Raw genomic sequence first — 20039 nt, 5'->3', positions numbered from 1 at the left:
TCATCKTACCGATGCTTTTCAAATGGTTCTCTCAGTCAAACAAACAGTCAATTCCAAGMGTTTCAAAATAGACTGAGTTGTGAAGAAATACCGATTTCTAGTCCACTCCCCGTCAAAGACTGCAGGCAAATAACTACATACAATTTCTTTCATTGCAATTCCCACGTGATATACATGCAAAAACTCCCTGCTGCTGCCAAGTTTAGCAGTCATGTTAAGTACTGATCACTAACACTAAAACGCGACACTGCTTTCTTAGCAACAAGAATGGTCTTCTCAAAGCCTAACATGTATCAATAAGGCTGTTAAAAAGGAAGTGTTTAGTCCCTAGGCAAATTTCTCTGGGAATAAGCAGATGACAACAATCCATTTCACACGTCTCAGCAGTAGTAAACATACTGACAAAAATGAACGTAAATAACTTTTTTGGTACTACAGCAGGTTAGAAAATGGTAGAACATACATAGATGTGCTTTTAAAGAACCTAGAAATAAACTGGAAACACAGTACAGCTGTTCCACTTTTTTCCCCCGATAATCTAGGAAAAAAGTTCACATTTAACATTTCAGAAGTACAATATTCTCAAATCATTTTGAGGTCTGTCTCACATGACTTGATTCTTTCACCACACAGGAGTGTGCAGCTCTGCAAAGCTGAAGTTTTGATGCAAAACCAACAAAAAACTCGCATATTGCATAGATGATAGCAGTTATTTTTGCTTTTCTCTGAATACTCACAAACAGCTAGGTACATCTCAAAATACACTTCCTAGTCTTGAAAAACAGCAAATATCATCACTGGTTTCTTTGGAAAGAATTCCTATGCATTTATAGCTATAGGAGGAACTCTAAATATTGTAAATTCACACTGGAAGAAAATATTGCTGTGGCAAGAGGAAAAAGAATTGGTAGAAGTAGACATTAAAAAAGATGACTTCCTTTTTGGTGTAACACTCCACGTGAATGTGAGCTTTGAGCTGCAATAAAGCTGCATCATGTTTTCTCAAAGGCGTGTTTGTTGTATACAATTCCCAATGAATGAGGAAAAAAAAGTGTGTAGAAGAACTTAAATAAATGGCTGCAAACAGCAAAAAAGGGTGTTTTCCATCTGCATGCTTAGGAGGGTTAGCAAGCATTGTTGGTGTTACTGTGAATATTCACAGTAATATTTATTAGCTGACCACCAGGGACCAAGAAAGTATAATCTTTTCACAAGCAGTTTGCACAGATTGCCAGAAACATGTGTGCAAATGCTTTTAATTTTAACATCTAATCTGTGAGGAGCTGCTTAATGGGAATCTTAACACAGGGGTGGAGAAAAGATTAATTCACTATCAGCAGTCAAGGATGACGTATAACATCTGCAATCACTTAAAAAAGAAATTAGATTTAACCAACAATGTCACAAGCTCAGTAAGAACGCAAAGAATTACCTCAAATTAGTTAAACGTGGGCATTTACTGAATGATAAATGCCCCTTTTTAAGTATGAAACAATTGTCAGTTTTCTTCTTCTAATTATTTCCTACACGAAAAACAAGACTTTAATCACTTGATACAACTCTCTTCTGCTTGGCTAAGTTTCTGAAAGTTTTAGCAACTTGGCTGAACTCCCAAAATGGAATAAATTTGCCAAAATTGGCCTTTTAATAGACCATCAACACAACCAGCCAACAAAAGGTATATTTCTTACACACTTACACTGCTACTATGGATTAACAATGTATTTCAGAGTTAGATATCTGAAGCTTTCAGATACTGAAATTGAAGCAAAACATACTCATAAGCTTGTGACAAATGCATACCATAGTCCAAGACTCAGTGTTGCTGTAAACAACATGCTCTGTGCAAACCATTTTTTCCTTTAAATAAAAAGCAAGTAGCTATTCATTCTTTTGATTTTATTGCATACTGCCAAATTGTATGCATCATTTTTGTTTTCCATATTTAAGCTCTGCAAGGCTCCAAATAAATCCAGCAGTATATAATGGCATAACATAGCACAAAACAAGAGAATAAAAATTTCTCTTACTTTAAGAATCATTAGGCTGGTAATTCTAATATATTATTTTCTATGAAAGAAAATAAGGAATTTTCTAGCTGAGAGGCAAGGCAAGGCAAACAAACTCCGGAATTCACTGGAAAGAAAAAAAATACATAGTATGTTTTTAATTCCTCAAGCCTTATTGCTAGCATCTTCACGTGTGTGTGGTATGTATGTATACATACATACATATGGGTTTCTTTGTTGTTTAAGTCTTTGACAAAAAGTGTATTGACACAAAGACTACTTTGGTTTGCATGTACAGATAAAACAAAGACTCTTCTATTTGAAAGAATGCATGAAGCTGTTAGTACTGATATTTTCATATTTTATTAAAGTTTCTCCATACTAAACATGTTAATATTTTTTCTTCAAGTCAATGACCTAAAAACAGTAAAACTTTATTCTAGTTAGATCTCCTCCCATATTAGAACTGTTTGGGAGAAAAGGCCAAATTTACATGCTTGTTTAAAGAAGTTAAAAGAATTAGTCTTTAACTTTTATATGATGATAATGTGGCAGTAATGTTGTGAAAAACAGGACTAACAAGACATCAAGATTTAAAATCAAAGCTCTCAGGAGGTATGTAATAATGTGAAACACTTACAAGGCAGGCATCTTCCATTCTGCTCCTTCAGCTTAAACAGTCACTACTCTGTATTTATTTTCCAGGTAGCCTGTGTTAGTATTATTATTAAGGCAAAMCATCCATCAAGAACATGAATAAGGAGGAATAAAGAAATTCAGATTCAGGAACTGCCACTGAGTTTGGTGATGACCAGCGCAGAAACAACCTTTTTACCACGTGACAAATATAAAGCTGTACAACTGTAATTGGTTTAATGCAAGAGATTTTAATTTAAGAAAATTACATTCATCTACAGGAAGTTACGAAAAGCAACCAGTTACTTCCTTCAATTTGCTTATAATGGAGGATGAGCAAAGAACAGAAAGTGAGAGAATCCACGGAGAAGAACAGAACGTCCTAATGCTTCTTCCTTTATCCCAAGTTTGCAAATCCATTCCTTACTAGAATCCTGCTACATTACCTCAAGAAACATCTGCTAAACCAAAGCTAGGAGGACCATGCGCTCCTGCTCCTTTCAAGTATAAGGGGAAAGCACAATTGCATTAAGTGGTAACGCAGAATTTAAGAGGGAGGGCAAAAAATATTTCCACTAATCTTTCAATAAAACAATCTTGAGGGTAAATTATAATAGTCTGTGAAACAGTCTAAAAAAAGAAGAGAATCAAGGCAATAAAATTCTATGTTTTTTCAGTGGGAAAGCACTGGCTGGAACATAGAACACATCTGATTCCTAACAAAGGAACAAAACCCACCAATGCAGCCGGGGAATAAGAATAGGAACCTCTAAGCCATGGTATTTTCTCTGCAGTTCCAAATACCTCCTAGGATTTAAAGACTGAAATTTCTTATACTGCTTTTATAGAAGATTTTCTTCTTCTCTCAGAAGTAGCTCTATTAGGAACTCTAAAATTCTGGAAAACTTTTGTTTCTCTTTAGATTTCCCCCTCAAAAACTCAAGCGCACACACACACACACACACACACACACGCCTAAGTGCAGTCTAACTCTCATAACTTACTGTATAATGGAGCTGATTTACAGCATTCTGGAACAAGCGGTCCCATCATGCTTTACTTACTGGATTTTATAAAGCTTCCTGAAAGAGAAACATGTAGGTATTAAGTTCTATGTAATTAAAGGAAGAAAAAATGCACRAAGGGATTATACAAATCCCTTCAAATATAGTTAGTATATTCAGGGGATGGTGATCAGCATGAACCCATTTGTAGTTTATAACAGGTAAGCCACAGGTTTTAGAAAGTAAAAATTTTGTGCTTCAGCTCACCAAAAGGCAATTTTATTTTGAAGCAACTGCATATTCTAAAGATAGACATTACTTCAAAAACACGACAGACTGCACAAACGCCATCTGATTTCAGTCATCTTTATGTGTTACAGGAAAAAAAGGTACCATTCTGTTTCAGTAGGTCAGATGAAGATGTGTATCTGAAATACCTAAGTAAYGCAGTCTCAGAAGAGGTTATCTTAAATTCTTATTACATTTAGTATTTAGTGTAGCATTTGCTTTGGTGTACCACATATGCCTGCTACCATTTCAGAAATCAAAAAGACAAATTGTTTTGTCTATAATGGAGGAAAGAAGGAGAGAAAATTCATATTTCAATATGGCCAATCAGATTTCAAATCTGCATAAAGTTTCCATGAAATATTAACATATTGGAGAAAATAGACTCAAGATGAACAAAGCAATTAAAATAAACTTTGGTAGATTTCAAGGCAACAAGAGATTTTCACTATTTGATCTCTACATAAATAAATGCAAAGATTTGTTGTATTATTTTGGTAGATTCTGTACAAGTTTCAGTGATTAATTTTATTTAGATAAAACTCTTACAACATAATCTAGGATCTTAATGAAATGAAAAGTAAAAGCTGACAGTTCTAATATAGAACTTCCACAATAGTTATCTTTTAACACTGACTAAACAAGGGATGGCATATAAAAAGGTTTAGACGCTTTTTCAAACGAAGACATTTTATCCCAGATTCACTATTTCTGTAAGATGAATTTTATCTTTTAGTATGCAACTTAATCCTTTTTCTGCCACATAAAGTGTACAATTTATCACAGCAAAATTTACAGAAAAATTGACTTCGGTCTTGGTCTTACAAAGACCTATTTACACATTTGGGTAAGTAATCATTTCTCTTACTTATAAGTTCTATACATATGGTCAAACTTTAAGCCTATATTTGAATCTACAAAATCCTACAAGATAAAAACTTTTAAATATACATCTTAGATGCATTACATTACACTATCTGTATACAAGCAAACATATCTTTTGCTAATTCTCCACTGATGACTATGCACCACATGGACATTTGTAGAAAATGAAACACATTCTGACAGTTAACTCTTTGGTGCTGGTGGGTTTGATTACTTAAAACAGCTATTATGCTGGAGGGAAAAAACAAAGTATTTTCTTTTTAAAAAAAATCAAATTCTAGAGATTAACATGCCTCAAACTSCTCCAAAATGTCTCTTATTTACAGGATTGATCACATCTTAAATTAAGTAGCTGTAACAAATTCTATATTGGAAAACTGCAGTTACTCAGTAGTTATACTTTCATACGTTCACTGCCTCATTCCTTAGAATTTGTACCATTATTTTAACATATCAAATAAGATCAACTTTGGCTGGAAATTATATATATATATTTTTGCAATCATGTTTCTTGAGGGACTACTGCTAACAGCTAATCGCTTTAATGGAAAAACAAACCTCAACATCAAAGAGTTAATGTTTCCCATGCATAATTGAAACAATGTGGAGTAATACTAAGGTTTATAAATCTTCAGTTTGTCTTGCAGCTCTACCAACAAGATAAATTTTAAAGTAGGGGGAGGAAAAATCTAACCCACAACCAAAATGAATACCTGCTACAAAGATGGCAGTTATTCATGCAATCAGAGTTTCCAAAGCATTGGTTTAGTTCATAATCAAAAAAAAGTACAATTGCAAACAAGTACACAACTTTTTACAAAAAGGCCTCTTTGTGGTATATTATATACAACTAGTGTTTTTGTTTTTCTTAAAGTGCTAATGTCATCATATTGGCTTCAAAATCATCTATTGTTTTAGGAGGTCTTTTAGTACAGCACCAGCACTAGCATCAGGGGACACTGGCAGTGGTGTAAAAGTAGGTAAAGCATCAGAAATTGGTTTCATAAGCAAATGTCCAGAATTACTAGCAGGTGTTATAAGAGGCACTGCTGCAGATCGAGGTGCTAGAAATGGATTTGTATCTGGTCTTCTGCTGCTTCCTGAGACTGCAGAATCTGAAATATTAAAAATACACACACACATATATATAGATAGATACACACACAATAATAGCTTGTTATAAAATACAAGTCTATTCAGTTTCAGAATATTTGTGATAAAACAAATCTACAATTTTTAGTTTTGCAATATGAAAATTCAATCTTCTTGCACTGGACTGAAGACACTCAGACTTTCAATCTCCCTACCTTTTCTCATTTTGGATCTCATCTACCACTGCTTCCTTTGCCAAATAGAAACCTATGTATTTACTTCAGACAACAGGTTACAAGACTAACTTAAACATCAGGGCGCTTCCAAGACCTGGCATTCATATTGTGCTTACTGGAAAGCCAAAATTTTGTGAAAGTTCAGGCTATGCAGGAATTTTATACATTCTTGCAACAGGCAACATCAACTCCCTTTGCAGAAGTTCACTTTGCCCATCCATCAGGCATGAAGTATATGTCATGTAGACTCCAGCACCGTGTGAGGACATATGGGCCCTTTTGCATGCGCTGCAATGCAGTGCTCAGGTGGACTTCCCATCCCACGATATACTGGTCTCAGCTGTCTCAGGGTCAGTCCCAACCTCCATTAAGGTGAACATTTAAAGGCGTATAAAAAATTAAGTACAAACTGTATCAATTAAGCTGAAATTTGGATCTTACGTTACTCAGAAACAAGTGCACAGCTCTTTACAGAAGGAAGAGTAAAGCCAAAATCATTAATTTTCACCTAAGTAATTTAAGCATAAATGTTCTTTGCTTAAAAAACAAAACACACACCCCCCCCACCACCAAAAAAAAAAAGACTCTAGCACAGCTTAGAAACAGATTCCAAATTAGGCTACGTACTTATCTCATTTCAGTCCTCACCAAGTGAGGAAGTTCTATATATCAGAAAGGCACTACAATGTTGTCATTACTTGTAATCTTTACTCAATAAGACTCAAGCTGATCAACAAGGGTGCTGAAAATCATGACTGGGTATATTAGTATACCATATGAAGAAGTCTGCAGACCATCTGTTTGGATCTAACAGGCACTGTTAAAGCCTCTCCGTATCAAGGCAGTATGTTCATTCCAAACTTCTGTTTTAGAGGTTTAGGAAGCAGGGAAAGAGAAAGGCAAACTAAAATTAAATAAAATAAAATAAAACTAAAATAAATTAAACAGATAAAGAAGAGAAAAAAATGGTGGTAGTGCAGAATCAAATCAGTAATTCTCAGGTGAGGAAGTATAGAACCATTTAAATCCCTTTCAAAACTGCTTTATTTATGTTCTATGTGAATTTTCAAGTTCTTCAACGTTACCTTGTATTTGACTGCTGGATGGAGTACTGCTAGTTTTAGCAGTTCCTGCTGCTCCTAAAGGCTTCATATCGTGAACAGAGAGCTTTGGTGGAGGAAGGGTTGGGCAAGACTCTGTTTCAAGGAATTTCACAAACAATTCTGAAAAAGACTACAATAGATTACCAGTTAATATATTTTTCAACAGAGCATCAGCTAAAAAAAAAAAAAAAAAAGAGAGAGAGAGAGAGACGTATTAACACACTCCGAGTGTTTTGTTGTACCAGTTCTTGAAGTAGCGTGGCAACAATAAAACATTTTCAAAGTGTGAAGTTTTTGTTTTCTCAGTGAATGGCATATGTCTAACAGGTAAACTTCAGAGATAACACATACTTCCACCATGGTTTCATTATGGATTGTTTCAAGAATCCCATGTGGCAACTGACATTGTATTTCCTGTGTCCACGCTCAAGCAAAAAACATCCCCACCAAAACATTTAATTAAAACATATATTTCTTTTAAAATCCTTTCTTGTATTTGACAAAAGCATCTTGAATAAAGAAAATATGGWCTACTTAAGGTGTCAGTGGCAGAACATAACATTTTACTTAGAAGAGCTGATGCTATACAAACAGAAGCATTAGTTTTCTTCTTTTATATCTGTAATTATTAAGACCACAATCCTTTAGTGGCCTAAACATCTGCATTATTTTAGTGAGCAAAAAAATGAACCCATATCCTTACAAGTTCAAGATGATTTACAAGAGTCAATTCTCCAAAACTTTTCTAGCTCAAAGAACAAAAAAACCCCAAAGTTAATCCAAACTACCCAGTTCCTCAGTGCCTAAGTGCATTACTTAGTGGGGTACAAAATGGAAAGTTCTACAGATTAAGTGCTTTCATGGATCACGATCAGAATTGCAGCTTTGGGAAGCTTACAATATTAACTTTATATGCTTTATCTAAGAAGCACTTACTGCAGCAGCTGAGAAAGCTTTTTATAATACAAATGGGAACACAATCAACAAAATACRATATTATGGTCTTCTGTACTGTTGACTATTGAAGACTTCCAGAATTCAACATGTATTTGATCTCTAGCACTGTTATTTGCAAGACAAAATCCCTACTGCAGGAAGTCAGTGATCTCTGCAGCCAGTGGAAGAGTAATTAGCTTTTGATATTAGCCCAACATTTCAGACTGTATTATTTTAATCAATGCCTACATATTCATATCTTTGGCAAAAAGAAAACATGCCAAGATAATTGCACAAAGCAAACAAGTGATACAAAATATAGCAGCATCAGTAAATTAAGTTCAACATAATGATGAACCAAAAATCCATCATTCATAAGCAACTTCCCCAATTTTTCCACTCAAATATAGAGAATGCATGATTAATACTTACACTGTTAAAAACGGACTGTTGAGTTGGTCTCAGAGGTGTATTAGGGACACTCTTTGACCCAGCTCCTCCTCCACCAAGCCAGCTAGTCACCCATCTGGTAACTCCTCTTTGGTCTTCAGATAACAACTAGAAAGATAAAAAAAATAGCAAAATAGAATTAGAACAGTAGATAAAAATATGAGCATGATGTTGCCTTTTTAATATCCACAAAAACTCATGTGGGAATAACACATAATCCTATGGATAAACAACCAACTTTTAATTACTGGCAAAACTTTATTCTCTGCCTCTCTGAAAAACTAGCAGCCTAAAGTCTTGACTCTTTGTTTGAAAATATAAAATACATGCTTCACAATACTTAGTGGCACATGTAAAACTGGCTTGCTTTTCTATAAAATTGCCATATTTCAGCTATTATACACGACAGCACAAAGTTAAATCCTTTCCTTTTTGTGCATCAGTATTACTCAGCCAAATGAAATCTTCAGGTATTCTATTAAAATACAGCTTTAGTAAGATTCAATTAAAATCAGCATATCCCACATAAAAATCAATTCAGATGAGAATAAAATAATACTTTTCACACAGGAAGTGCATGGACTGTCACATTTAGTTTAGCAGCAAATCATTCTATTTTTTTAAGCATATTGCAGATGAAAAAAGAAACCTGGTTTTCAGTAAAGTATTACCTGATCAAGTTCTTCCTTTTTTATTCCCAAGATACTTCCCATTAACCTTAATACTTCAGGACGCTTATTTTTTGGAGTATGAAAGTGTCCAACGAAGAGATTTCTCATCAGGAGTCTAAAGGATAAAGAAAGCTTGTTATACAGTCTGCTTTTACATAACATTTGATACAGGAGTATGAATGACTAAACCCAGAGGCATTTGTTCCCTATACTTGTTCCTCATTTTTGATAATTAAAATGAACAGCCCAATACAAGGAGCTTAAAAGGGAACCTCAATGTTTTTTTTTTTCCTCCAAATTAAAGCATTGCTTGCACAGCAAGCAACAATGTGGACAGCTCTGGAAATACTGCAGTAAATCAAAACTAAATTGTACMTGAACAAGTCTTGATGCAAGTGCTATAAACTAGGAAACTGTTTGTTTTAGTATGTTCATTCAGGAGAACATTTAAAGAGGTACTTGTGCATGGTCCCAAATAAACGTTTAAGGAAGGGGGCAGGGAATCCATTTGCCTATTATATTTCCAATTCTTACAGGGAGAGAGATGAAAAAGATCAAGCAAGAGAGATCAAACATGCACAATGTCCAGGTGATGCTCACTGTGTGGAAAGGGCTTACTGTTCATACCTTACACACCCTACAGCAGATTTTCACTAATAGCTTTTCCCTCCATCTGCAGAAGGCATGCTACTGAAATTTAATTTTATCGCAGAAACATGTTCGTAGTCCAAGTTTATATACATGTAGGTTTTTATCAGTCAAAAGAAATATTTACAACCACTGAAGAATGGAAAAATGTCAAAGCAATCAAAGTATAATTACAAGATTACATACAGAAGCCCAGTTCCACACTACTCTTATGGCTGTAATGGTCTTATCTTTGCACATGATAAGGAAAAAAAGAACAAAAATGTACACCAATATAAGAAAAGACTTACTTRTCCACTTTTCCTTCTGTGCTGTTGACAAGATTCACTAGTTTATTTTGCACATCTTCTAGCATTTCTCTTCTGATCTCACCTATAAAATGTGATTTCCAAACAAAAATAAAAATGGATTACTTTGTTTCAAAACATTATTAATACATACTTACSTTTCAAAATAAAAATGTTTAATATTATTTTTAAAAAATATTACGCTCCATTTTTGATAAAATCAGTATGATTTCATAAAAGGCAGCAACCTAGTAATTACTTTAATTCATAATCTGAAAATTCTAGAACAATACTCAATGCTAAATACAGAACCATACAGACTATAAATCCACTGCAGAACTGATGAGCTGCTCAGTTTCACTTAGATGATTAAGAACTGGAAAGGAGCTACTGATCAGGGTCTGTAGCCCTGCAGTTGCAATCTTCCATAATCTGACCAAACCCCATGTTGCCAGGTTTTCTGATCTCAATACTCCTACTTGAAGGCTTTTCCAGAAAGTTACAACTGGATGGTTAGTGACCATCTTCTAAATACCAGTCTGAATTTTCTTTAAAAATACATTAACTAAAGATTTAAAGAGCTGTTTCAACAGATTGTAAGTGCAATTTTTCCCCTTGACTGAAAAAAGTGCAAGATGGACCATTAGTTCAGAAAGGACATCACTGCCCTGAAGCAGACATACTGCCTGTCCAGACTCCATAACTTACTATTATTTTAGAACTCTGCAAAATACTGGGAAATGGTAGAGTTTCTATAGCTCTGTTTACGGGTACCCAATCAGATGGGTTACAGCAGTGTTACCTACACTTAGGTAACAACAGACCAAGACAGCCGTCATAGCACGTTCTGATCTGAAAAGAGAGCCTTGAACATATGCTTCCTCATTTCCATCTTACCTTTCCAATGCCCAAATTCTTTTAAGACACCAGCATCCCATTTCCAGGCTCAATAAACTATTTAAAACACTACATTTTAATATTAATCTCAAATTTCCCTAAGCTCTGCTATTTTGCACAGTCTACTGGCAGGTTCCTAAGGCCTCTAAGCACTCAGAGGTTCTCCAGTTTCCCAGGAGAGCCCAGGAACCTCAGCCACTTGCTGTGGGTCTCTTCTGTTGAGCACCTTCCTGCTCCTGCTAACTGCCACAAGCCTGCTCCTCACGCTTGCAACATACTGCTGGAACGCACTCTCACACCCCAGAACCGCTGCTGCGCTTCATCATTCCTTAAGGAACGCTCAGTGCAGATTCATGCAAGACTCCCCTGGCTTTTAGAAGGAGACAAATTCAGTTTAAAATGGTAGACATGAAATGTCACAACCTCCAAAAAGAAAACTTAGAGGAATATAATCACAAACACTTTCAGTCAGGTGTCACAGCCTGCCTGTTTAACTGAAGAGGCCAGTATCACCGGTGAGTTAATCAGGAGTTTTTATAAGTGTGCCAAGAGATGCTACACAGATCTGACTTGTGCACACTGAYGCCAAGCTTTGATGCAGCAGTGGCTGCAATGAAATCACTTCATCTAGGATATCACAACAATGCTAACACTACACAAATCGCTTTTTTTCACACCAGAAATCTGGAATAGGAACTACTGGAAATGTAACAGAGCACTTCAGATTCTAGATTCACTAATCTTGTAACCTTCCCGCTTTCTGAAATTCCTGACCTTGATCAATGGTTTGTCTCTTACATACACATTTTAGCTTCATGACACAAGAACGTTTAATGGGGAAGATACAAAGGTAGCAGCCCATTGAATTAGAARAGGCAGTGCTGGCCTGATATTCATCATTCTTGTCCAGTAATTTCACAGCACCAATTTCTCTACCCTTCTAAAATTTCACTAACACAAATTACTTGCTAGCTCACATACAGAATGTGCCAGTTACCCCAATTATTCTGTGTCAGTAACTCAGACTTCCTCTGACCTCCCAAACTCATAAAAACATCCTTTTAAAATAAAGTTCATAATAAAGGGAAAAACCATCTCCTAAAGGTTTTATTTGCCAAAAATGATTTTACAACTTTTCTATTGTAAGGAAACAAAATCCAAACTTCTAAGACCCAGCTACATTAGAAACTAAATAAAAGTATCTGACTTTTAGGTCTAAATAAGACTGGAAAAAGTATAGAGTAAAAAACACTAGGAAAAAAAGACCCCTCATCTCACTTATCTTCCCAAATAGAAGATTTAGAGAACACTGCCAGCAAAACTGTTTCAGACAAGAAAAGAAATATTTACAAGAATTTTTTGCTAAACAGGTGATTTTATCTTACAACAGCTAAGATGAAAATTTTCAGCAAATTTGGGTTCTGCAAGATATAACCTACCAGGTCATTTTTTCCTAATGAAAGTACAATTAAGTTTTTGCGTGTGATAAAGACTTAAGAGATGCCTTARAACATCAACCCTCTATGTGAAGACCAATCCTACTCCTAAGTTACATTAGTAGAGACAATGAGTTTTGCACTGCTCCCTCTGAAAGGCTGAATAGGTATCTTCATATCCTAAAGAAAAAGTGCCAATCAGCTTAATCTTTCTACCATTTAATCTCTTGGACTCATATTTTCACTTCATAAAAACAAAATACAAAAGTACGCTTTTCAGAAACAATCTGTAAGACAATGAAAATCTCAACACCTTGAAGGAATGATGGGATGTTTTAGAATACATATATATTTTTTTTTTTAAGAAAAGCTTTATTTTACTTCAGAGCAGATAGASAGAAGGGAAGAAAAGTGACTTTTATAAATTTGCATACCTTTCAAATCATCAGGGACATATGAAAAACACTCTAGTTTCCACACAACTTCTTCATCTTTAATAAATGCAGGCCACAACTACGCACACAGCACGGCTCTCAATTAACACTATTACCTCCATGACAACTTCCTCAGTGTTTTGGAATACATCAAAAAAACTAGGCTGTGGAACAGATACAACCTAATGTGTCCAGTCCAAAGACTCTGCATCTTTATAAATATTTTACCTCATAAATATGAATTTTAGAGAGAATGGAGCAGAAAAAATTAACATGTCAAACTGGGAAAATTCTTATTCAAGGAGCATAAGGATTAAGCTCCTTATTCAAAGCAAGTTAAGAAACAAACAAAATTACACATACTGTATCATAACATATCTCGGAACAAGCACATTCATATGCACTGAAACCCATTCCAGTAATGGGACTGCTCTTCAACACTCCTTGCTCTCACACTGGAGAATTAATCCACATTAAGATTTAAAACCGGCCTATTTTGTAAGAGTGGTTAAATAAGAACCCTGAAACTAGAAGGAAAATGTAATATATTTACGGAATGATAACATTTGTAAGAACATACAATCAAGGTGATTTATTATTTGGGTCTTCCATAGAGCAAAAGATAAGAGAAAGTTAAACTCCTAATTCCACATAAAGTGTCTGAAAATAAGCTTCAAGTAAATCTTATGTTGTTGCTACTAAATACACTCTACACAGCAAGATAACAATAAGTTTCCATTTCAATTTTTGTTCATATAATAAATTTTGAAATAAATTTATTGATATTTTTTAAAGTGAAATGTTACTGCTAAGCATTTTCTCTTGCTTCTGACAGAATGACAGATTGAAGAGGATCATCTTTTAATGACAACTACATAGCTACTCATCCACACGGTGACTACACAGCCTATATTTTTAAAATGAAGTATTTTCTTCTAAAAAAGGATTCAACAGTTGAAAAAAACATTTACTTGTGTATATGTAAAAAGACTGAATAACAAAAAAGATCCAAGCCAAAATACAGCATGGACTGCTGTAAACCAAACATTTACAACAGCCTCCAATAATTTGTTAACTATTTATGGCAATCCAGAAAAGCGCATCTGGTACATCTTATACTTTTCCATTAAAATCACTTTGCCTGCCAAAAAAAATGCTTGAAGAAATCCTTCAAAAGATCTGGCCAGCAAAACTGTGTCTGGGAATGTATTTGGCTGATTTCCAGTACGACATGATATGTTTTCTTGTGTAAATAGAGAAAACAGAGTGGTCTCTTTTTTTCAATAAAAATTATGATTTATTCTATAACAACATTAAAGTGCTGTTTTTTTTTCAGTAAGTTCTTAAATATTTTTTTTGAAAACTAAATCACTTGCCAGTATAACAAAGTTTGATAAAATACTAGGATCCAGCTTTCTCTCAGATTTCAAACTTACTAACACTCCTCTCCTCTCCTCCTTTGATATGCAAAGTTCTACAATCAAAATTAACTGTAACTGCAGAGCTCCCCATTCCACACAGTGCCATATTTGCCTATGCAAAGGTTAATTTTGATTCAAGGTGCTTGAAAACTTTTGCTGTGAATGTCTGTAGTGAGAGAGAACTATAGATCATCTGATTAAAAAAAAACAAAAACAAAACAAAGAAAACACAGCCCAGTAACTACTCACACATTCATATAGCAGATGGAAATTCAGACTGTGAATTCAGTGAACACTCCCATGATGCCAAATTGTACTTAAGTAAACAGTCATTCAATTATGTTGTAAAAGTCACAAYATTACAATTTTGTGGAGTTCTTGCTGAACTTCTTGAGGATTTTCAAATGATTTTTCATACTAGTTATCTGATTCCAAGCAAATTTACCTAAAAATGTGTGTGTATGTAAAGAGATAGGCAGATATAGATATATTTACATATGTTTATATATACATATGTACGCATAAGTACATCAAGAGGAAGACTAACTGTATTTTAGAAGTGAATAGCAATAATTAGTTGAGTATGTTCACAGCAAAAAGAGTTACCATTGCACCCAGCACAGATGATACTACAAGTCCCTCCCCCGACAAGCCCTAATAAAAGGTGTTCACCCCAAAATCTCCCACAGATATGGGATGATGAACAAAGTAACAGCTGTTGGGGAACTGCAAAGAAAGAGCAAAGCAAACCTCTGCCCTTCAAATCTCCTTTAGAGAGCCTCTTTCTCCCCCTGCAAATTTCAGAGATGGGTCAGAAGTTTTCCTCCAGCTCTAGATTTACCCCATGTGCTCAGCTAAAGTGCAATAGAGCATGCTGCARTAATAACAAAAGATGGTGACCCACAGAAATAAGGAGGAAATTACAGAATTGGAAGTGTTGGGAAAACTGGGAGGAAAAAAACACCATGTGGGTGGGTGGGGGAAGCCTAACATTCCCTCAGCACTGTTGGTGACGTCCATTTATATCACCCAACTCTCGTACAACTAGACACAGAGAAGTAACTTTCACGTTTGGTTTGAAGAAACTTTGCAGGAAAAATTACAGGTCAGGACTGAGCTGTAACTAGAGTAATCCARGAAAACTATCAATATTATTATCTTATAAAAAAAAATTTGATAGGTTTCTAGGAATATTATATTGTTCCCTCAGATGCCTGGAATTTTCTGAAGAGACATGGAAAAAGGCAGTTACCTTCTTTCTTAAGCTCCTCAATCTGTTCCTCTTTGAAGTCAAGTTGCTCAGTAAGTCTTGATGCTGCATCCAGTGCAGCATTTGCCTCTTCTAAACTTTCCTGAAAAAAGGCATGAACCAGACAAAATGAGAAGCAAGGGAGATCACTGTTGCAACTATGTCAACATGACATAAATCAAACATGACAGATGCAGAGACTTCAATCACTTATACTTTAAAGTAACTGGACTGTAAACATCCTCAGAAAATGAACATTCAGCAAAGGAATGCTGCCTTTCTGGCTGCCTTTTAGTCCTCTCCCTTCCAGAGAAAGAGAGACCAATGACATAACTTCACATGTTCCYAAGACGATAACACTCAACATAGTATTAAGAAAAACAAAAATAAAAAAATACAGGCATTCAACTTCAGAGAGTATTACTCAGCCTACCTGCAGTGATACAACTTTTTCCTCTAACTTCTCTGCTTTTTTCTTCCATTCTGAAGTCTGTTTTTGGTGTTTTTCTAGCTCTGCTGAATACATGGCTTTTTCTTCTAAATGATTAGGAAGAAATATAAAATTAAAAGAGTTCTTAGTCCATAATATTTCATTCTCTGTGTTTAGGGATATACAGTTGTAAAACCTCAGAATTACCATATACAGACTTAATAAGGTAGAGGTGAAGTTCTAGTCTCATAAATAGGATACTGACCATAAGTTTTCATGGAGTCAGAATTTTACTAAAGTTTGGTTTTTAAAGACCAAAGATTCTGAAATTCAGGTCATCTAAATGAAAGCCACATAGCAAACATTTGAAAAGGATCAAAATACCCTAACTATCCCATCTGAAAAACATTTGCTGCGATCTTTAACTTCAGTATTTCACGACAAAACTTACCCTGTTGGAATTGCTCTAGTACCATCTGCAGGTTGGCCAGTGATAATGCATACTGTTTCACTTGGTCCTGTGAGACTGTCAGCTGCAGCACAGTTTCATCTCTCTGCTTGGAAACCAGGTTTAATTGTTCTTGCAAGGACTCAACCTGCAGACTAGCTTGATGACTTCAGAAAAATAAAATACATTTTTTTTAATGAAAAAGTTGACAGAAATCACCACAGCAAAGCTTGAAGTCTGCAGCAAGATCAACCATAATTTTAGGTCAATTTATAAAAATGAAGACAAATATTTTTCTGATTTTCCATATAAAAGACACCACCACATTTAAAATAAGTTTGGTAATTTCAGAAATCAAAAATTAAGAAGCACTTTTGCTTGGAGTGCATTACAAAAGAAAAATAATTTTTGTTTGGGTTGCTCACTGTAAAGATATTTACACAAAAATAGAACCTACATCTTGCTAATTTCTATAAATTTTTACTTTTTAAGCCAATCTACAAGAATTCAGTACACCTTGCACCATACTGACTAACGAATACCCATCCCATTTATCTTTCCATTACACAAAGATAATTATTTACTCCTGTGTCAATCTTTTGTTTTAAGGGGTTTGTTTTAATAGTGCAAATCAGGTGAGAAATAGGCTCTATTTGTTGAAAGATACTGATGAGTATTTTTRATGAAGAATTTAGAAGCTTTCTAATGAATATTTTTACAAAATCTTCTCTCAGCTCTTCCATTTTTTCCCCACAATATTCTACAACAATTTCTGCCCATCTCACACCTATTTGTTGAGACTGCTATGAGCAAAAATGCATCTTCAGCACTTAAAGAAAGAGATTGCAAATGCTTTTGTCTAAATGAACAGGTGTTTTAATMAGAAAAATGTAATAAAATAGAAAAAGCATTCATATGCTCAAAGCAACCAAAATTCCTTTAAAGCAACGAGAACAAAGCCAGCATAGGCACTCAGTAATTTTAATTCTCCAGATTTCATTTTTCTAGCTGAAAATCTAGCTKAAAGTCTCCCAAATTCTGCTGCCATTGAGAACTTCAATGTATCTTGCTGTGTTTAAAAAATGTTTACAGCATTGTGCACTGTTTATTAGGTATAAAATAAGGATGTCTAATTGTTTCAAAAGCAGTAAATGAAGCATCATAGGCACATTCAAGTGTATAAGATTCTTTCACAGTGATGAAGCCTTGACAGTAAAAAGTCAATTTAGYCTGTCTTCCATGCTATCTAGTGTATTTGACAGACAAATAAATCGATACGCTGTGGGATCTTTGCCGTTTCTGGTTTTAAACACTGTCGAAAAGCTGAGATTTCTATAGCTGCTTCAAAAAAGGACAAACACTCTTTCAGTCAAATTTATCAAAAACCTTCCCGATTCAGAACAACAGTTTATCTTTTTCTCTTCTCAAGGGCTCAGCATGTTCTAGAATGCTAATTCAACACAACAAAGCCACCAGCACTACTCTAGCTAATCATAATTTTTATGTAATGCCTCTGCTAGACAGAGGAAAGATTACCTGACATTCTCCACTGCAGTAGATGAAGATGCCAGTTTTTCTTCCAAAACCAAAACTTTCTTTCTTAGTTTGGCCTCTCTGTCTTCTGCAGCTAAGGCTTCACGTGTGTAGGAGTCCTCCATTTCTAAAAGGTGATTACGCAGCCTGTCCAGTTCCTGATTTAGGCGATGCTCTTTCTCACGCAAATGCTGCATCTGTGTAGAACGTATCTTAAGCTGCTTGTAGTAACACCTCTCATAAAAGTAATGTAAGCAAAAATAAAATAGTTCTTCTGAAGTAAATTGCACATATCGATAATAAATGCTTTTTATAAGTTAGTGTTAACAAAAATCACTCCTATAACAAAATATTATGCATTGTCTTATACATTTTTCTTTTATTTTTGGAAAGTTACTTGGCGTTGTACCTCACTCTGCAGGGCACTGCTCTCCATTTGCTTCTGTTTGAGTGCCACCATTACTTGGTCTCTCTCTTGCTGAAAAGTAACAGCTTTCTCCTGCATTGATTTAACTTCATTTAACAATTGATTCAGCTCCCCTGTCTTGCCCTGTTGAAGAAGCAAACAAGCATATAATACATGACAAATGGTTTTACCAAAGGAGAGGCACTCTGCCCGAAAGAATTTACTCTAAAGATGCTATTGATGTAATAAGGGCAGGCCCTACAGCACAAAACACTCATTCAGAAAAAAAAATATTATTTAGGAGTTATTTCACTCACACATTAAGTTGTTCCTAAAGACACTAAAGAGAGATACCAAGAAATACACCATCTTAACTGATTGCAGTGAACAGATATTTATCAGTCTTTTGCATTTCAGGCACTTGTATATTTGAAAATTTCAAATTTTCCTCAGTGTTAGTAGCCTATTCTCTATGATACTAATTAGGTGATGCACATGTGAAGCAACACCCTAGGCAAGTCAGCYTGTCGTAGCTTAAGGAGGCTGAACATACAATGAAATCCCAATAATATTAATAAYAATAAAAAAATCTCACCCCAAAAGAATCAATGAATCAGGACAATGTCCACCACCTTTTCAGATGTCAAATTTCAATGAATAAGGTTACCATCTATGTGCAATTTGGTATAACTCTACATTAATGCATAAAGGTAGAAGTTTTAGTATGTCAGTGAACTAGAATTTGCATGCACACCTCCAAAACAAACTGATGCATTTTCAGTTATTTGAAACTTTTCAGCTTGCTTTTTATCATGTTCAATGGGTTGTTTTGAAAGTAATTATTTTTCTTGAATATAYAGGAAAAAGAATAAACTTTTGTTTTCACCATTAATACTCAGAAGTCTCAATTTTTTTTAACACTAACCAACTTTTTAAACACTAATCAAACCGAGTAAAGTGAAATTCTTTCAGCAGTAGAACTGCAATAAAATGACAGCTTCCTTCTATGCTGATCTGCTTTGCATATGTGCTGCATCTTTGACACAGATGCACACAAAATACAAAACTATAGATGACTATTTTTCRCAGCTCTCCATGACCAACATGTGTGTGTCATGGGTGTCCACATGTGTGGACAACATAGTGTGTAATGGGAAGTTCTCTGATTTGTGCAAGAAGAGTATCAGCCACATGTTCCACGCTTGTGAAACTGAAAGCCTAAGCCGCCAGCAGAAAGCTCTGCAGGCCGCAGGCAGGCCACACAGAGTGCCTACCTAGCATGGATTTGTAAATTATGAGTACATTTTGCATGGGCATGGCTGATAAAACGCAAATTCCTAATGATAATTTATAGCCATTTTTCATGACGTAACTGTATTTTAAGACAATAAAGCTTTCCTCATTGTAACTCTATCGTATTTATTTGGAACAGGAGAGGAAAAAAACAACTGTCATCTGTCTTAAAGTTTCCTATGTAAAACTTGCACAAAAAAAAATCCTAAGTTTTCCACCAATAGCACATCTTCTTTTTAATAAGACA

General features: G+C 35.0%; 1 protein-coding gene across 1 annotated transcript in view; it reads right to left on the bottom strand.

Annotated features, from left to right (window-relative positions):
* Window positions 1-2876: 2876 nt before the first annotated feature.
* TRIP11 (thyroid hormone receptor interactor 11) overlaps window positions 2877-20039 on the bottom strand; it is a 34194-nt gene continuing 17031 nt past the window's right edge. Inside the window, exons 12-21 of the mRNA XM_085317540.1 lie at window positions 18503-18643; window positions 18097-18290; window positions 16564-16727; window positions 16116-16219; window positions 15686-15785; window positions 10249-10330; window positions 9311-9425; window positions 8622-8747; window positions 7236-7383; window positions 2877-5937 (exon numbers count right to left, since the gene is read on the bottom strand). Of these exons, the coding sequence (XP_085173666.1) occupies window positions 5729-5937; window positions 7236-7383; window positions 8622-8747; window positions 9311-9425; window positions 10249-10330; window positions 15686-15785; window positions 16116-16219; window positions 16564-16727; window positions 18097-18290; window positions 18503-18643 (1383 nt within the window). The 3' untranslated portion in view covers window positions 2877-5728. The remainder of the gene's footprint in view (window positions 5938-7235; window positions 7384-8621; window positions 8748-9310; window positions 9426-10248; window positions 10331-15685; window positions 15786-16115; window positions 16220-16563; window positions 16728-18096; window positions 18291-18502; window positions 18644-20039) is intronic.

The sequence above is a fragment of the Rhea americana genome, unplaced genomic scaffold, assembly GCF_003343005.1.
Source record: "Rhea americana isolate MKP2758 unplaced genomic scaffold, rheAme1 scaffold_5, whole genome shotgun sequence".
NCBI classification, from domain to species: domain Eukaryota; kingdom Metazoa; phylum Chordata; class Aves; order Rheiformes; family Rheidae; genus Rhea; species Rhea americana.
The sequence above is the reverse complement of the archived record's forward strand: the minus strand, read 5'-3'. Positions and strand labels throughout refer to the sequence as shown.